General features: G+C 51.8%; 2 protein-coding genes across 3 annotated transcripts; both read left to right on the top strand.

The window, feature by feature from the left end:
* Window positions 1-4,145: 4,145 nt before the first annotated feature.
* On the top strand, window positions 4,146-9,068 carry asphd2 (aspartate beta-hydroxylase domain containing 2). The gene is made up of 4 exons (XM_076025619.1): window positions 4,146-5,107; window positions 5,483-5,596; window positions 5,704-5,834; window positions 6,597-9,068. Exons 1-3 carry the CDS (start codon window positions 4,279-4,281, stop codon window positions 5,832-5,834), a joined length of 1,074 nt encoding a protein of 357 aa, XP_075881734.1. The 5' UTR covers window positions 4,146-4,278; the 3' UTR covers window positions 6,597-9,068.
* A 1,673-nt stretch (window positions 9,069-10,741) lies between these two features.
* cabp1a (calcium binding protein 1a) lies at window positions 10,742-17,330 on the top strand. Of its 2 annotated transcripts, none has more exons than XM_076025617.1 (7): window positions 10,742-11,571; window positions 14,883-14,913; window positions 15,532-15,675; window positions 15,791-15,900; window positions 15,998-16,072; window positions 16,901-16,973; window positions 17,064-17,330. In XM_076025617.1, exons 1-7 carry the CDS (start codon window positions 10,849-10,851, stop codon window positions 17,087-17,089), a joined length of 1,182 nt encoding a protein of 393 aa, XP_075881732.1. In that variant the 5' UTR covers window positions 10,742-10,848; the 3' UTR covers window positions 17,090-17,330. The 2 variants fall into 2 exon arrangements, with proteins under 2 accessions (XP_075881732.1, XP_075881733.1); XM_076025618.1 differs by lacking the exon at window positions 10,742-11,571 and adding an exon at window positions 14,119-14,714.
* The last annotated feature ends 513 nt before the right edge of the window (window positions 17,331-17,843 follow it).

The raw sequence follows: 17,843 nt of genomic DNA, 5'->3' as shown, positions 1-17,843 counted from the left end.
ACTGTCTCACTCACCAGGGGAAGGATGGGGGGTATCAGTGGGCGGGGCCCAGACGTCCACACGGCCCACTGAGCTCCAGGTTAACGGATTAGTTAAACACGTTCCCATTGTATTCCCATTGGTTGAGAGCGTTTTCACGCCTTGCACACACATGACTGTCAACATTTTCCAAACCCAGGGGGCTCTAAGTGCGACATCAAGACAATCAAACCGTCTCGTGTGTCTGTGTGTCTGTGTGTATGAGAGAGAGAGAGAAGAGAGAGATGTTGATTTGAATGACTGGAATCGCACTGGCGCGTCTAAAAGATGCCAGAGGAGGTGTGGCTTCCGTGGCCTTTCTGCTGCCGGTGTTTGGACAGTCAGCTCATCCATGAACTGATCTACAGGCTGCTCCACCGACGGACACTCGAGCTGATCCACAAACTGGTCCATGAGCTCATCCACCAACTGGTCTACGAGCTGATCCACCAACTGGTCCACGAGCTGATCCACCAACTGGTCCACGAGCTGATCCATGTCCATCTAGTCACTAGGAACAGCTGAACTTTGCTCTTCATTCATCAGGGTTTTGGTCTCCGGTGTTGTGGTGAAATAAGTGAAGTCAACCAAATTGTAGCCAGAGTTGAAGACAGCCTTTAGCACCACTGTCTAAACAAGTATATTTACATATGATGCTTGAAAATAAATGCAGTTTTAGCTAAAGCCGACTGCTGCTGGACAGCTGAAGTGCCTGTAAACGTGTTCCTCCGACTGAAGTCGGTGTTCTCATGCAAGATATTACATCTTTCACGGAAAACTATGAAAATGAAGAGACAAGTTGATCTTTTCAGCACCTTATAAAGTACTTTAACTATTACCAATCAACTGTTTTCTCTGGAACATCATAATCATTTTTATCATAGTCATTTAACTCTTACTGCTATATTATAGTTTTCTGATCATCAAGCAATGAAAAGACGGGAAAATAAATCAAAATTTGCATCACAGAAAAGTCAAGCGTTGTCTTTATTCCTCCGTCACTCACAATATTCACTGAACAAATTGCGACTGCTCTGCAGGTAACTGACGGGAGAGACTGTCACTGGCTCGGGCACCGGGTGAAGTCAGTCACAGGGTACCACAAACCGACAGGATGCCTTCAAAATAAAAGAGGCACAACCCCAAAGCACAGGTGCGTTCCTTTTACGCCTTACCTTGGCGCCACTGACTGTACGTAAAGATGGGTGGAGTCATTATGACGTCACCCACTGGTGAAACATTGTAAGCAGTGTGAAAGGGTGTGAAATAAGGGCTGTCCAACTAACTCTGGCGGATCCTGCTGGCCAAATGATAGATTACAGATCGTTCTTGGTACTTCTGGGTTGGTCTCCTTGTTGAAACCAGAAACTCCGCCCATCTTTTTACGAAGTTAATGTTTGGTCCGAAGGGATGACGTCACAACTGGGTTCAACGTGTTCAATAGAACTGTAACTCTGTCATGACCTTTAATTGTGCCAAAAAACAAACAAAACAAAAAAACAAATAACAAAGACTATCATCATCAGTTGTCTCGTGGCAGAGTGTTTTCCCTGAGTCTCAGGGGTTGTGGGTTTGAGTCCTGGTCAGGGAACACCAAGGCAGTCCAAAGGGGGAGCCAAAACCAGATAACTTCACATCTTAAAGATGCGACAGTTAGCGGAACTTCAACCATTCTGTTCAGTTTTGACAAAGAGTGGCGACCACATCAAGGTTCTCCCAACTTTTTGCCTTTTTTTGGATGCCGTTGTTGGGAACTCACGACTCATCTAGAAGAAGAAAAAAACTGTTGTTTTTTCCCTTTTTTTCTGGCAAGCTAATGCCTGCAGTTTTTGCTAGCATTGGAATTCTTTTGTCCTACTATTTAAAAAAAAGCAATTAGCACAACTATGTAGCAAGTAATAACATTAAATATAATGAAACTGACAGTATGTCTATATTATGACTCAGCGCTATGGATGAGCATTTGTTTGATTTTGTTACCAAGACATACAGACCTTTCCTAAATTCAGAGTTTTATTCTGAAAACTCCAAGCGGAAACACGGCTTGCTAACCCCTGCAGCCACTTAACTCGGGGTGTTTTCCCCGGTGGAGCTCCGGTATTTACACCGAGATTCCCGGGAGCGAGTCCGCAGCAGAGAGGCGGGGTGGAGGCAGGACCCGCCGCCACTGCCGCAGCCGCCGTCTGGCCCTCGTCTGCTTCCGTCCCCGTCCGTCCGGAGCTTCTCCCCCCCCCACTTGCTTCCGACTAGAATGCTGGCGAGTGATTTCCGGCCGCGTCGAGTACTGCAGTGGTGTGTGCGCAGCTCCGCCCGGAGGGACACCTGTGCACCTCGGCTCGCCACCGCTGCCGGCTGCTGACAGAACAAAGGTGCAACAAAGGTAAGGCGCCGGCCGACAATCGGCCGCCGGGTGGTGGGGGAGCGGCCCGGTTGGTCTGCGGGCGTCTGGCAGCAGCAGGAGGGGAGACACAGACAGCGGGGTGCCGGCGGCGGGGGGGAACCTCACACACACACACACACACACACACACACCGTTTGAGTGATAGGAGGCCCGGGGAGGGGGGATGCTTGTGGGGGCGTCTCGCTCCTTGTGTGTGTGTGTGTGTGTGTGTGTGTGTGTGTGTGTGTGTGTGTGTGTGTGTGTCCAGGGTTACCCGACCATTTTTGGTACCGCGGACTCCCAGTGGCTGCTGACGCAGTGCTCTGCGATCTTTATATAATCAATGGAAGCGGTCTATGATCACACATCACTCATCTCACCGCAGCGCCCCCTACCTCCCTACCTGCCTGCCTGCCACCAGTCCCGACCATCATCATCCTCATCCTCATCCTCATCATCCAGCTCCTGCTGAGCGAACCGTACACACGCCAGTGGCGCGCGTGGGCGCCTCTTCACCGTTTCAAGTTTATATAATTCAGCCTGGAGTGCGTGTGCGCGCGGTGCGCGCGAGCGTGTTAAACGCAGCGGGTTGATATTGTGCGGCGCAGTGTGTTCATCGTGTTCCCGCACACCGGAACTGGACGGAGCACAAGGGCGGTGACGTCACCGTGTTTACTGGACGTGTGTGTGTGTGTGTGTGTGTGTGTGTGTGTGTGAGTGAGAGAGAAACTGAACGCCCCCCCCCCCCCCAAGTGGCGGTGATAAAGGTGGCACCGAGAGTCAATCAGAGTCAGAAGCAGTAAAAAGTATTGAATATATACATACATACATACGTACGTACATACATACACGTGTATGAACCATGTAGTATAAAAAGGTAGCGCAGGAGGGGGGTGTTGTCAGTGCCGGGACTGGGACCAGTGAAGAGGGGTTAGCGGCTAAGTGGCTAACCTCTAGCCTCAGTCAGCTGGAACTGTGGGAAAGCGTTTCGACTGAGGTGCCAAGCGAGTCAAAGCCGGCCAATCAGATTCTTGTCCCTGCCTGCCTGCCCATGGAGCCAGTGGGTCATGGCTAGAGGCTTCCTATTGGTGGGAGTGGCAATGGTGGGCGGAGTCCAGCCAGCAGTGGAGAGAGCAACCTTCAGAAGTTCCTTCAGCTCTCCGTGTGCTTAAAACCAAGGAAGGAAAAACCAAACTGAATATTCAGCTCAGCCAATGGTCGACTGTCTAACCCAGACATGGGCAAACTGTGGCCCAGGGACCATATGTGGCCCATTAAGCCTTCCAATCCAGCCTGCCAAACTTGAGGAAATGATATTAATAGTAAGTTATAAAACAGCTGTATTGCATTCATTTTTAATGAGAGCTAAACCCTGGTGGTCCAGGGGTGGTTCTAGGTGGTTCTGGATGGTTCTAAGAGCTAAACACCCTGGTGGGGCTTCAAAGACACTGATTTGGTTGTAAAGCTTTTGTTAATTTTTTCTCCATATCCCATGAGGCGGCTCACCAACACACTCCATCCATCAACTGCTGCTCCGCTACCCCCCTCTGGCCCACTGTAGAACCCACTGTTGCCCCACCAGTCTAAACGTGTGTGTGTGTTTTTTTTCTCCTGCTCAGATCCCAGAGTCACCTGGTCCCATCATCCTCCGCCTCCACAGGCTCCTCCTCCTCCTCCTCCTCCTCCTCCTCCTCCTCTCATTGCACACACACTCACTGACATGCTAGTCCTGCGGAGGAGGTGCGCTGCCTCTGAACGGTGGTGAGAAGAAGCGGTTCTCTGTCTGCAGCAGCGCCAGCAGCAGCAGCAGCAGCAGCAGCAGCTCGTCCCTTGTCGCTTGTCGCTCTTCCCCCCGGCGGCCAGCGGGGGGCGCTGCAGGGATGGAGTGGTCGCTGGAGAGCGTGCGGGAGCTGGTGGCGGGCGGGATGCACTCGGTGCGGGAGTGCGAGGCGTGCGCCCTGCTGGCGGCCGGCGGCCTGCTGCTGCTCTTCCTGTGGTACTGCTACCGCGTGGGGCGGGAGCACCGGCCACGCCCACTGCGGGGCGTCGGTGGGGGCGTCGGCATCCGGGTCAAGTCCAACCAAGCCTCGTTGGCGGCGGGCGAAGAAGAGGAGGAGGAGGAGCAGACCAACGGCTTCGCCTTCTGCTCGGCGGCCGAGTGCTTCCGCTGCAGCGGCGGTGGCGAGAGCCTGAACCAGCGGCTCTACCACAGCCTGCAGGACTACGCCAAGCGCTACACCTGGTCCGGCATGGGCCGCGTGCACAAGGGCGTGCGCGACCAGGGCGCCCGCCACCGCCACCCGGGCGGCCGGCCCACCATCCAGCGGCCAGAGGTCTTCTTCCTGCCCGACCTGCCCTCGGCACCGTTCTTCTCGCGGGAGGCGCAGCGGCACGACGTGGAGCTGCTGGAGCAGAGCTTTCCGGCGCTGCTGGCCGAGTTCCACGCCATCTACCGCCAGCCGCTGCCACCGGGCTGGAAGGCCAACGGCACGCCCAGGGGCCAGTGGTGGACCTACTACCTGGTCAACCAGGGCACGCCGCTGGCGCTCAACGCGCGGCGCTGCCCGCGCGCCTGGCGCCTGCTGGGTCAGCTGCGCACCTTTATCGCCAACAACGTCTTCGGCAACGCCTGCTTCTCGGTGCTGACGCCCGGCGCGCTCATCGCAGAGCACTACGGCCCCACCAACGTCCGGCTGCGCTGCCACCTGGGTGAGTGTGTGAGTCTGTCTGTGTGTGTGTGTGTGTGTGTGTGTGTGTGTGTGTGTGTGTGTGTGTGTGTGTGTGTGTGTGTGTGTGTGTGTGTGTGTGTGTGTGTGTGTGTGTGTGTGTGTGTGTGTGTGTGTGTGTGCCAGAGAAAATGCAGTTCCTCTTAAATGCAGGAACTATGATGCTTTAAATGATAATGAATGATATTGGAGGCAGTGACCAGCAGGTCTGTGCTGGTCCTCCTGCTGGTTTTCCTCCAAAAGCTCCTCAGCAGCTCCACCAGAGAACATTTGTTAGTTAACAGTTAACCAGTAACAGTTGTTAATTGATTGTTTTTTGGGTTTTCTGAATGTGCTATGCCCCCCCCCCCCCCCGCAGGTCTCCGAGTGCCCCCCTCCTGTGAGCTGGTGGTCGGAGGAGAACCTCAGTGCTGGTCTGAGGGCAGCTGCCTGCTCTTCGACGACTCCTTCCTCCACAGGGCCTTCCACGAGGGTGAGCAGGCCCCCCCCCCCACTCACAGCCCCTCCCTCCCCCCACCTCGCCTGCCTCAGGTGATGACAGCCAGCCGGGGTGGGCGGGGCCTCTGTGTTTGTGTGCAGGCAGCGGCGAGGACGGCCCCCGGGTGGTCTTCATGGTGGACCTCTGGCACCCCAACGTGGCGGCGGCCGAGCGCCAAGCCCTGGACTACATTTTCACTCCGGGCCGCCTGGAGGACAAGGACGGGAAATAGGTGTGATGGAGGAGCAGATGGCATGGGAGGAGGGGGAGGAGGGAGGAGGGAGGGGGCGGAGCCTCCTGGCAGACCGCCAGAAAACACTGGAGCCTCAGTTATCTGTGTTTACAGCTCGCACATCACGCAGGTGTTTGGTCGTGAAAGGCACAAAAACACACAGTGTGTGTGTGTGTGTGTGTGTGTGTGTGTGTGTGTGTGTGTGTGTGTGTGTGTGTGTGTGTGTGTGTGTGTGTGTGTGTGTGTGTGTGTGTGACACGAAAAAAACAGTGGCAGCGTCTCTGCAGAAATCACAACCTGCTGACTCGATATCACACACGCGCGCACGCACGCACACACACACACACTCCTGGCTGGCTGGCGGCAGGTCACTGCAGGAGGAACTACTTCCTGTCTCCGTGTATCACTACACAGGATGAACTTGTGCCTTGTTGCCAGTGTGAGTCAGAAGGTTGGACAGGAGGTGTGGCTTCACTCTGGAACCAATCAGCTGCTTTCTGACAGAAGTCAATCAAAAACATTTTTCCCCCCTCGGCGTCGGAATACCAAGAGAAAGTAGTCCCTCCTTCAGCCTCCAGCCAGCAGGTGGGGTCTGGAAAGCGACATCGCCGCCTTTGGCTTCTCCACTGGTTTCTGTGTGTGTCTCTGAGCTCCGCCCACTTCCATCAGGGGAGGATTCTAGCGTGTGCTGCTGCTCCTTTGGCCGCGGCGCCAACCTGTTGAAATGTGTTTTGATAACTAAATGAAATTCTTTTCGATGAGACGGAGGAGTCGAGATCGGCGTTGATGTGACGAGACGACAATGAACTTTGGCGAGCCCGGCGTCTGAAGGAGAGCTGCGGTGTTCCTACAAGGGCTATAACCAGTTGAGCAGTTAACCAGCGAACTAGTCACCACAGTCACCAGTCACCAGTCTGAAGACGCTTCTTCTCCAGCTGGTTCACCTTCTGCCAAACGCTCACTGGTTTCGGGTTCTAGTTTTTTTTTTTTTTTTTTGGGGGGGGGGGGGGGTTTGTTTTTCTTGATTTTTATTCGTCAGCCCTAAAAATCTAGCTGTTAACGGACGCTAGCAAGTTTCTTTTCTTTCTTTTTGACAATAATGAATGGGTTTAAATCTCTACGAAAACTCGTTTGACCTCCCAGTTTAGACTCTCTGGAGCTTCTCAGCCGTTCTCCTCCAAACCACAGCGGAGAGACGCCTGCCAGCAACCAGGTTGGACCACTGGCAGAGCCACGTCGTCGTCAGCGTGAGCTAACGCCACCGCTAACAGACTTAGAGCTGAGCATCAAAACAGAAAAACAATCCACAGCCTTCTGACCCCCCCCTCCCCCCCCCCCACCCGTGGTAAAACTGGCGTCAGCCGGTCTGGGTTGAAGTGTTTGCTTGCACCTGAGCTAGCTACCTGAGCTAGCCAGTAGTTAGTGGTAGCTGACGCTAAGTTTGCAAATTCCAGACCTTTCTCCTAGCTTAGGCCGAACAGCCAGCGGAGGGTCTCTTCATGAAATACAATCCGATTCTGTTCAAATTAGTCAATTATTTTAGTTGTTTTTTTTTGTTTTTTTTTAACAATAATTTATGAAGCCCCGTCTAATGGAAACCTTTCTTGAAGCTACTTCTGACATTGGCTGAAGCTTCGGATGTCACAACTTAAGGAAAAACGCTTTGTTCCCACCGAAACCAAGTCGGCTGTTTTTTTCGTTCGGTGGTCATGTGATACCTGAGGTCCAATGACAATCGTGACGTGAATGTTTACTGACGAGCCGGCGCCACGTCCGGTTTGTTTTGCGAGGAGGGTTTTTTTTGTGAGAGGCGGTTACAAAAAGCACACCTAGTGGTCAAACTGTGCTGTCACACTGGGGGAAGGAAACATTTTATTTAATTTTTCTTTTTTGGTAAATTTACTAAACCCATTTGTAACTCGGTCTGTATTTGATATGCGGTTTGTAATCCTGTAGATAGAGTGGAAGCTCCGAGATGATTGTCTGCTGTGCCGTGACCCCGTGGTGTGTTTACTTAACGCCGAAGCATCGCATTGCATCAGTCATCCCCCCCGCACCCCCACCGTAACAGCTGGAACTCAGCTGATTGGCCACGTGTGTGGGTTGTGTGAGATGTTTCTGACGTGTTCCCTCTCTGGTGTTTCGTGATGTTTTTGCTCTTTAACCACAAAACAACTTCGCAGCTTCAAGGTCGACGGCGGCGACGAGGTCGGCGACTGTGCAGAAACACTTCACCCGATGAACTAAAGGTCACTGAAGGTCACCAGAGTTCCAGTTAAGATTCAACTACAAAAGGCTTTTTAAGATGATCATGACAGAGGAAAGACGGTTTGACAAGGTGGCCAAACGGTGGAATTGCAGCACCACCAGAAGCCAAGGAGGAGGTGGGGGGGTCAGGGGTTAGAAAGGCTGCAGTTTGTTTGTTTTTTTAAAAAGTGCCTTTCATGCAGTTTTTTTTTTAAATTCCTTGCTCAATATCACAGATTTCCATGATTTGCCAGTTTTTAATTTTACACCAGTCAAGTTGCTCATTTCAGTAAACATGAAGCAACAAGTGGCCACCAAGAAGTTTCAGAACATAGATTTTATTTGTATTTATTGATTTATTTTGGTTCTTAAAATCATTTCAAACTTTATGCGACGCTAACATGTTGCCATTAGCGCCAATCCTGCAAAATATTTGATGAGAGCTGAAGGCTAAGGCTAATAGCTTAGCCACTGAAGTGACTAAATTCTCCTGAAATAACTCCACTAAAGTTCTTCAGCCACAGGTGTCCGGCCTCTCCGCTGCTTCCTGTCAGGTTTCCAAACTGTTTTGTGGACATGAAAAAGTTTCCTCGACACTCAGTCGATGGTTATTATTATTATTGTTAAGAATTGATTTTCTTTTCTCGGTTGAAGTGTTCCTGCCAGTTGTGTGATGCTCTAAAACCCGTCTGCAGCTTCAGTCCATCCTCCTGGTTCTCACTGTTTACAACGCAACGATTCTTAACAAGTTTGTTTATGAGGTTGGACGCAACGCACAAAAAAGGCGAGAGTGACTCGGACTGAAGAAGAAGAGGAAGAAGAAGAGGAAGAAGAAGAAGAACTGTCACTCCCAGAACTGCAGCTGTAAATCTCCCAGCCAGCCGCCCATCTTGTTTACATCCATGAAGGATTTGCTCTTTGACGTACTTGTGTGGATTTCCAGCAGTATTTCTGTACATTTAATAAACGGTTGAGTATCTTATTTAACCATCTCTGGTCGGGAGTCTTCATCCTGCATCTTCATCCTGTGTGAAACCAGACTTTACATTTGTTGTAAAGTCATCAAAGCCCTTGGCTTTCGCCTTTCTTTGTTAGCGGTTAGCTCGTTAGCTTTTTACTTTATTTTATTTTTCTCACCAAAAACTTCAGACTGTTGGAGCAAAGACAAACGCTCTCCTCTGGCATTTGCTAGCTCTTAAGATTCCAGCCACCAACTAACATCTTTACCAAAATGCTATCGTTACAATGAAATTTCTTTACATTTGTTAAAAGGAATTCAACCAATCAGATTTGTGATTAAGGTGATTTTTTTTTTAGTGTGAAAAAAAATATTCTTGTAGTGACCTGGGACCTTTCTGTGTGGAGTTTGCATGTTCACCCTGTGTCTGCTGGGTTCTCTCCGGGTTCTCCGGCTTCCTCCCACACTCCAAAAACATGCATGTGAGGTCAATTGAACATTCTAAATTGTCCGTAGGTGTGCATGTGAGTGTGAATGGTTGTTTGTCTCTATGTGGCCCTGCGATGAACTGGCGACTTGTCCAGGGTGTCACCCTGCCTTCGCCCTAAGACAGCTGGGAGAGGCTCCAGCAGAACCCCGTGACCCGGAATAGGAATAAGCGGGTATAGAAGATGAATGGATGAATGATATTCTTATAGTGAGCGCCCCCTTGTGGCTGGAACCTGGATTCATTTGGTCCGATGACAGAAAATGACCCCAACCTTGACTTTGCTTGCTGCCAAGTTACACCTCAATTCAATCAGCGGTAGAGACAGCATCTCCCACAATGCATCTCATCAAACCGCAGCGCTTGACAAGACTGTGCCTTTAATTTCCCTCAGCCAATCAGAGAGCTCCTCTACAGGAACACAGACACACAGGTGGGTCCGTCTTTCTGCCCTTTGTTGTGTCCTTTGGTAGTGTGTTGTCGGGGCTAACCGCTGTCCCTGGAGCTCCCCCTGCAGGCCGTACTGTTTGGCAGAGAGACGTCAACAACAACAGCAACAACAACAGCAACTCACTCCACTGGTTTTGTCTTATTGAATTGTTGAACCACGTCGGCAACATTTTACATTTCTGACTTTCCTCTGTGTGTCGTTTAACCGCCCACACGTCCAACCATAAAACATCCTCTCCAAGCTAGTGGAGCTGCGTGGGAGGACGTTGGTGGCTTGGAGGGTCCAAACCAACAAATAAAAAAGAAAATATTTATTTGAATGTTTTTGATAAATAATGTGACAACAATCGGAGGCTAATATATATTTTTAATAAATATATTAAAATTATTGTATTGTTGTTGTTGTTGTTGTTGTTGTTACATTAATTTTTTTCTGTGTGGTATTTTTTTTGGGGGGGGCTTCATCAAAATCCCCCCGACCAGGTGGATCCGGCCCTGCAAACAACAAATATTACATTCTTTTCTTCTTCTTTTTTTCAGGTATTCTGTGTTGTTGTTGTTGTTGTTGTTGTTGTTGTGTGTCAACGTCCTGTTTCTCCGTCACGGCAGTCGATTCGATTCGTCATCGTGTCAGTTTTCTCTGCATCCACACCGGAACCTCACTACCGTCCACGCCCACGTCACCGCCGCCGCCACCGCGTTCACATCAATGAGACGGGCGCGCGCTCTGCGGCGACGCGTTGCCCCCCCCCCACCCCACCACCACCGTGCTCGCTCGCGCTCCCGGCGCTCAGGTGCTGCTGAGAGGTAACTAGCCGAACCGAACCTGGCTCGGCCCGGCTCGGCTCGGTTCGGGCGGCGGGGCGGCAGTGATGAGCTCCTCCTTGCCCAAGTCAGAGTCCACCACCTCGCTGCTCAAGGCGGCCGCGGCCCCGCGCAGAGCCGCGGCGGAGAGCCGCAGGACCGCGTACCACCATCAGCACCACCATCAGCACCACCACCGTCCCAGAGACCCCGACGGCCCCTCCTGGCCCGCCGAGAGCGACGTCAGCGCCCGCAGACCGCTGTGCCAGCCGAACCCGGCCGGGGAGCAGGACGGAGCCGCCACGCGGGTCAAGTGCAAGTCACGTGACCCCGCGGAACCGGGAGCGGGAGCGGAGCCCGGGACCCCGGAGAACAGCGGCGTGAGGGAGCGGTGCCGGGGCGCCAAGGGGACGAACCACCGGCACCACCACCACCGTCGGAAACAGCCGCGGGAGGAGCGACCCCCTCCGCCCGCCCTCCAGCTTCCTGCGGCGGGCGGAGCAGCCGAGCCCCCCCGCCGCTGCCACGCGCACTCCCGCCCGGCCCCCAGGAGCCCCCGGGTCCCCTCCCTGTTGGACGGCACCGACGAACGGACCCCGCTGTGTGAGCCCAGGGACCACAAGCCGCCCAGCCCGGCCCGCCGCGGGGCTCCGGCGGCGAGCCGCTCCCCGTCCTCCAGCAGCCTGCTGCCGCCCTCCTGCGGCTCCTCGCGCCGCTCCCGCAGGTCCAGCACCGCCTCCTCCGCCTCCGACATCAACTTACGCACTATCCTCAACTCCCTGTTCGGCCAGGTAGGAGTGTGTGTGTGTGTGTGTGTGTGTGTGTGTGTGTGAGCACTTCTGCTAGTTTGTTTTGACGCCCACGTGCTGCTGCCGCTGCGTCTAAACGGGGAAACACGTGCAGTGTTTATGCAAGAGGGACCCAGTCTGACCAGTCTGACACCCCCCTACAGACACACACACACACACACACACACACACACACACACACACACACACACACAGAGCGAGACGGTGGTGTTCACACTGCTGGTGCTGTTCGTGGCTGCAGGTCGAGTGTGCAATCGCGTGCATGTCAGCAGATGGAGAAGCGCGAGAGGAGGCGGCTGGCTTCCTGCGAGGGTGGAGGTCAGGGTGACCTTGTGTGTGTGTGTGTGTGTGTGTGTGTGTGTGTGTGTGTGTGTGTGATGACACAATCACAGAAGGCTGATTGTGGAAATAGAAACATTTCCACATTCTGCCTATTTTCAGATTTCTTTTATAATCCCATACTCAGCAATATTTAGCTCTGTGTTTGCATCCTCCTGCTAAAACCAAGCCAACTCTGTTGAACTTGAGGTAGGCAGGGTCGAATAAAGGATGCTGATTGGTTGTTGGCTCAGTACGGGAAGCGAGAGAAGGTCCATTTTCCTCCTGCTGCTCAGCGTGTGTGTATAGGAGTGTGTGTCTCAGACCCCTCCCCTCGCCTCGCCGAACACCCAGAGCTCAGCCCTGCTCCTGGCTGCTCCTCCTCACCTCCTTCAGATATCCTCCGGCCTTTCATGGGTCGGGGGGGGGTTGGTAGCGGGGGGGGCTGTCCGTTACACAGCTGACCGGCTTTAAACCAATGTTTATGCACGCTTCATTTAAAAAAACAACGACAACTGAACTTTATTGACAGCACCGGAGCTCACAGCAACGGTGACCTCACAACACAACGGGACAGAAAAAGAGGAAGAGAGATTCAGTTTGTGGGAGAATCTGTGATGTTTTAGACAGAAAACAAACAGAAACGAGAAGAAGGAGACGATGAGAAGTCAACAGTATTTGACAAAACAGGAAGTTATCAAGGAATCTGGGAATCTTATGCTGCTCCAACCACCTGCTCGCCCCCCCACCCGACCTCTTGAGTGTGTTTACAGCAGCGGTGACAGTGTGTAGGTTCGAGGTGCCAGTCCAACAGCGCTGGCACGTAAACTGTGCTGAGCGATGAGCGGAAAGTTGCCCCCAGTTGCATCACCGAGGAGGAGGACGTGGAGGAGGAGGGGGTGGTGGTGGAGGAGGAGGAGGAGGAGCAGCAGGAGGAGGAGCTGGAGGAGGAGGAGGAGGAGGAGCAGGAGGAAGAGCAGGAGGAAGAGCAAGAGGAAGAGCAGGCAGGAGGTGGAGGAGGAGTAGCAGGAGGTGGAGGAGGAGCAGGAGCAGGAGGATGAGCAGGAGGAGCTGATGACAAGGTGTCCACACAGCAGCTAAACTGATGAAGGGTCAGCAGACTGGAGCTCTGAAAAGCTCCAGTCTGGGTGTGATCGGACCAATCAGCATCCTGGGTGGAGCTACAGCCAGGGAAGTGTGTGTGTGTGTGTGTGTGTGTGTGTGTGTGTGTGTGTGTGTGTGTGTGTGTGTGTGTGTGTGTGTGTGGACGCTGCAGAGGTCAGGCAGCACTTCCTCACTTCCTCAGCAGAAGAAGGAGTGAATCCAGGAGGCTGTGTGAAATAATTCCCACGGCCTTGAAGGCATCATGAGCTCTGCTGCTCTCTCACTCTTGACAGTGTATATAGTTATATAATAATAATAATAATAATAATAATAATAATAATAATAATAATAATAATATGTAATATATGTATATTATAATATTTTATTTGATAAAGGGACACTGCCCACCGAGCCGCGACCCAATCAAAACATCTCTACGACCCACTTTTGGGTCGCGACCCACTAGTTGAGAAACGCTGCCCTACATAGTGCAGTATACAGTGAGTAGGGTGGTGGTTTCACACACAGCCTCCTTCATATTTTCCGTCTCTGCTGCTGCTGCTGCTGCTCTTGATTGATACGTCGCCCCCTGTCTGCAGCAACAGTTGTTTGGCTGCTGTAAACACTTTTGTCCCACGCGTTCAATCAGCGGCAGCGGCGGAGGCAGAGTGTTTTCTGACGCGGGCAGAGCCAAAACATCCACGACTCCATCTACTGGCTGGATGGAGAATGACATCAACTCTGAGAGCTGGATTTTTATTGTGCAGTTTTTGTTTTTTCATAGTGGGAAAAGTGGAGACGTGTATTTGTGTTTGTCATGTTGGTACCAAGATGCTCTTCTATGTCGTCGGCCAATGAGAATCAGGAATATTTCTGATCCAAAGTCCCGGAAAACCTTTCGGTTCAGTCCTGCCTTTACCTGCCCTGACAGCTGGACTTAGCCCTGTATTTACTGCCTGCTACTGGAAACTGAGGCTCTATTAGACCTCCCACACGTTTGGGAAGGGGACTAAACACGTGTGACGTCTGACTGAGGCCGTGGTGGGGATGTAAGGTGCCCTTTGTGACATCACCAGGGGTAATGCTGGAGGACTCAGTGTGCGGATGACGTGCACGATGGACTTTCAGTGGTATCTGGTTTTCGTCTGGTGCTCTCTTTCAGGAAGATTGCGTTCTAGATTTTTACTCGGCGGTATGCTAAGCTAACAAGCTAAACAGCTGCATCATATTTGTTCTGCTGACCTTTGAACCGGTCGGACAGAGCTATGAATGATGGTCGGATCGTCTGCGGCTCTTCTTTGATAGGCTGACGGATTTGCGCTCTGACGCCTCCTGCAGGCCGCCTGTGTTATTGCAACCCGGGGGCCTGACGTCAGCGCCCAGCGGGTGTTTAGACGTGTGGCTGCTCCTGCGTTAACCCCTGAGGGTTCTGGGATCCGTCTTCCTCTCTCTGCCCTTTAAAGGTTGCATCAGTCGTAAACAAGCGGCGAGCGAAGCGAGAGAGGACGGAAAAAAAATAGAAGCAGTGGGATTCTTGTGCGCTCTGTGGCGTCGAGCTTCCCGCAGTGCGTGTGTTCCCGCTCGGAGCTCCAGACATCACCATGTGTTCCTCAGCGTCCGTCAGCGTCTTCTTGTCCAGGAGGCCGAGGGTCGGCGCCAAGAGGGCGGCGGCCTCCAGCCTGGCCGCACTCCGGGCCAGAGCGGTGTGTGTGTGTGTGTGTGTGTGTGTGTGTGTGTGTGTGTGTGTGTGTGTGTGTTTGTTTGTTTGTTATGATGTGCCAGCTTGAACTCTGGTTTTGTTCTGGTCCGTGATTTAATATTTGTCAAGCGAGAAACACTGAGCTGCTGCTTCTTCTTCTCCTCCCAACCAGGACCGAGAGCTGCGACCAGAAGAAATGGACGGTGAGTTGCCGATCTTCTCTTTGTTGTTGGGTCTCTAGTCTCATAGCAACAGTTTCTGATCCGTCGGAGGCAATGTTAATTCATTCAGTCACTCCACACTGATTGAAGTTGCTTTGAAAGACTTTACGTTTCTTTACTTAACGTAGGTTTGCCAACCTTGTTGAATTAGTATGAACACTTTTAATTTTGTTGTACAATGTCCAATGACCAATAAAGATATTGTTATTGTAATTGAACTGAAGGCTTTTGATCAGATTTCTATCAGATTTTTTTCTTGTAAATGATTTTGTCTTGACTATTAATTCTAGTTGGTGTTTTCCTTGTAATTTGCAGATGTTAACCAGGTTCAAACGCAAACTGCTTGATGAAGCCAAAGCGGCTCACATTAGCTAGCTTGCTAATCGTGGAATTTGTTAGGTGGTGGCTAATGTTATAAACCTTCTTTTTACCCTTGATCTCTACAAAGCAAAATCAATTTTCACGAAATCTGTATTCTTTCACGTAGAAATGAAATTGTTTTCCCAACATTGTATTTAACGCTTCCGTTAACGGGAAGTTCTCGGGTCTCGTTACGCCACCTGCTGGACGCGATGAGCTAAAACTTAATTGGCTCCACAGAGCTGCGGGACGCCTTCAAAGAGTTCGACAAGGACAAGGACGGTTTCATCAGCTGCAAGGACCTGGGCAACTGCATGAGGACGATGGGCTACATGCCCACGGAGATGGAGCTGATCGAGCTAAGCCAGCAGATCAATATGAACCGTGAGAACCGAACCCACGGCCCACACAGCCGCCAACCCGCCGTCCGACCTCTCTGTAAAACCCTGCCTCCGTCTGTCTGTCTGCTCCTCCTCCTCCTCCACCACCTCCTCGTCAGTGGGGGGTCACGTCGACTTTGAGGACTTTGTGGAGCTGATGGGTCCGAAGCTCCTCGCCGAGACCGCCGACATGATCGGGATCAAAGAGCTGAAAGACGCCTTCAGAGAGGTGAGACCGGTTAGCGGTGACCTCTGCAGGGCACAGGAAGGATTTTTTTTCTGACGACGTCTCTCTTTCTCTCTCTCGCCCTCTCTCTCTCTTCCAGTTTGACACCAACGGAGACGGTGCCATCAGCACCTGTGAGCTGCGCGACGCTATGAGGAAACTGCTGGGCCAGCAGGTAGGAGCACAGAGCCGCTAGCTAGCTGTTAGCTTCCTGGCTAGGTGAGCGAAATTTAACAAGATTAGATAGAAAATGTGCAGAAGAGGTTAGAAGCCAAAAGGCTTATTAAAGAACCTGCCCTGTTCAAAACACCACTAAATTCACACAAGAAAGAAAATAAAATAAGAATAGAAAGATGACATGTTTAATAATGTACGGACAAGGAGGGAAAAAAAACTATTTCCATATTAAAGTTGATTAATCAAATAAAGAATAAAGGAATGGAGATGATGGTCTCAGAGATGGTGAGGTTGTTCCTAAAGGATGATCCTCTATAACACAATGATAATTGAGCAAGGGGACGTCCGACACAAGAAGTGATGAATGTCCTTTGAGTGAGAGTGAAGATCAGATGAAAAAAATAAAAAACTTTAAATGCACTTGGCAAAGGTGAAATAGATCCACTGTTGTCACTGTCAAACCTGTGTCTGGTGCCCTCACACCATCCATCCGTCCATTTTCAATACCTGCTTCCTCCTGAACTCATGGTCCTGGTGCTCATGGTCCTGGTGCTCATGGTCCTGGTGCTCATGGTCCTGGGGGTCTGCTGGAGCCTCGCACAGCTGTCATAGGGAGAAGGCAGGGTGACACCCTGGACAAGCAGGGCTACATTGAGACAAACAACCATTCACACACACACACACACCTGCAGTCACTTCACATGCATGAACCCAGAGAGAACCCAGCAGACACTGGGAGAACATGCAAAGTCCACACAGAAAGGTCCCAGGCCCGGAATCGAACCCTCGACTTTCTTGCTGTTTAACTCTCCGCTGTGGTTGGCAGGTGGGCCTGAAGGAAGTGGAGGACATCCTGCGGGACGTCGACCTGAACGGCGACGGCCTCGTCGACTTTGAAGGTAAAGCCATCGTGGTGCACCTGCTGCCCCGCCCCCTCTCTGCCTCTCCCCCTCACCCCTCCCCCTCCCCTCCTGTCTCCCTCTACACAGAGTTCGTACGGATGATGTCACGCTGACTTGGGTCCAGGCGACCCTGCAAAGCTGAATGTGAAGCCGCGTCCGTCCCAGCCGAGGACACGCAACGATGTCTGAGCCGCCAAACGCATCTGAACCACACTGGAATCTGAAGGCCCAACCCTCCAGCGGGGGCGGGGCCCCGGGGGTCACCTCACTCTTTCAGTCAATAAGTGTTCTTCCTGAAGACGCCTCCAGCTGCATGGAGGCTCAACCTTTGCTGTAGCCTAGCCGACGATTGTGTTTTTTTAGCACTTTAATTCTCACTTGAAAAAATGGAAAAAACAAAAAAATTAAGAAAAAAAACGACAAAAAAACGACAACTTCCTGCGTGGTTTAATGGCCACGGCCGTCTCGTCTCGTAGAAATCGTCCGTCTTGAGTTGTCTGTTGAGGGGGCGGAGCTTCGTGCCACGCCTCCTCAGTTGCGTCTTCACACACTGCGTTAATGACACTATAGATGTTGGATGTCCTGCGTGTGTGACAGGAATCAGCCCGGCAACAGAGCAGCTGTGCGGTGACCTGTGTGTGTGTGTGTGTGTGTGTGTGTGTGTGTGTGTGTGTGTGTGTCGCCAGTCCTGTCGCGTCCCAGTGCAACTAACAGCTGGACTCGTTGTTTATGTTCTGTACGTATCTTTAAAGGGGCCAGTTCACCCGTCAGATCCAAAGCAGTAATAATTCTGTTTATTAGTGTGTTTATCTTAACGGAACCACACTGAAACACACGGAACATCCTCAACAGCAGCAGCAGCGTCTC

This window comes from Nelusetta ayraudi, unplaced genomic scaffold, assembly GCF_046127955.1.
Source record: "Nelusetta ayraudi isolate G7.1 ecotype Tasmania unplaced genomic scaffold, CSIRO-AGI_Nayr_v1 ptg000018l, whole genome shotgun sequence".
Lineage (NCBI taxonomy): Eukaryota > Metazoa > Chordata > Actinopteri > Tetraodontiformes > Monacanthidae > Nelusetta > Nelusetta ayraudi.
Note: the sequence above shows the minus strand (reverse complement) of the source record. Positions and strands in the feature narration are given on the sequence as shown.

What these genes read in the sequence shown, in the direction of transcription:
- asphd2 (XM_076025619.1), top strand. Translation starts at nt 4,279, where the DNA reads ATGGAGTGGTCGCTGGAGAGCGTGCGGGAGCTGGTGGCGGGCGGGATG. An exon ending in CCGGCTGCGCTGCCACCTGG is followed by an intron (nt 5,108 to 5,482) that starts GTGAGTGTGTGA and finishes CCCCCCCCGCAG; the next exon opens with GTCTCCGAGTGCCCCCCTCC. An exon ending in CCACAGGGCCTTCCACGAGG is followed by an intron (nt 5,597 to 5,703) that starts GTGAGCAGGCCC and finishes GTTTGTGTGCAG; the next exon opens with GCAGCGGCGAGGACGGCCCC.
- cabp1a (XM_076025617.1), top strand. Translation starts at nt 10,849, where the DNA reads ATGAGCTCCTCCTTGCCCAAGTCAGAGTCCACCACCTCGCTGCTCAAG. An exon ending in CCAGCAGATCAATATGAACC is followed by an intron (nt 15,676 to 15,790) that starts GTGAGAACCGAA and finishes CCTCCTCGTCAG; the next exon opens with TGGGGGGTCACGTCGACTTT. An exon ending in CGGCCTCGTCGACTTTGAAG is followed by an intron (nt 16,974 to 17,063) that starts GTAAAGCCATCG and finishes CCCTCTACACAG; the next exon opens with AGTTCGTACGGATGATGTCA.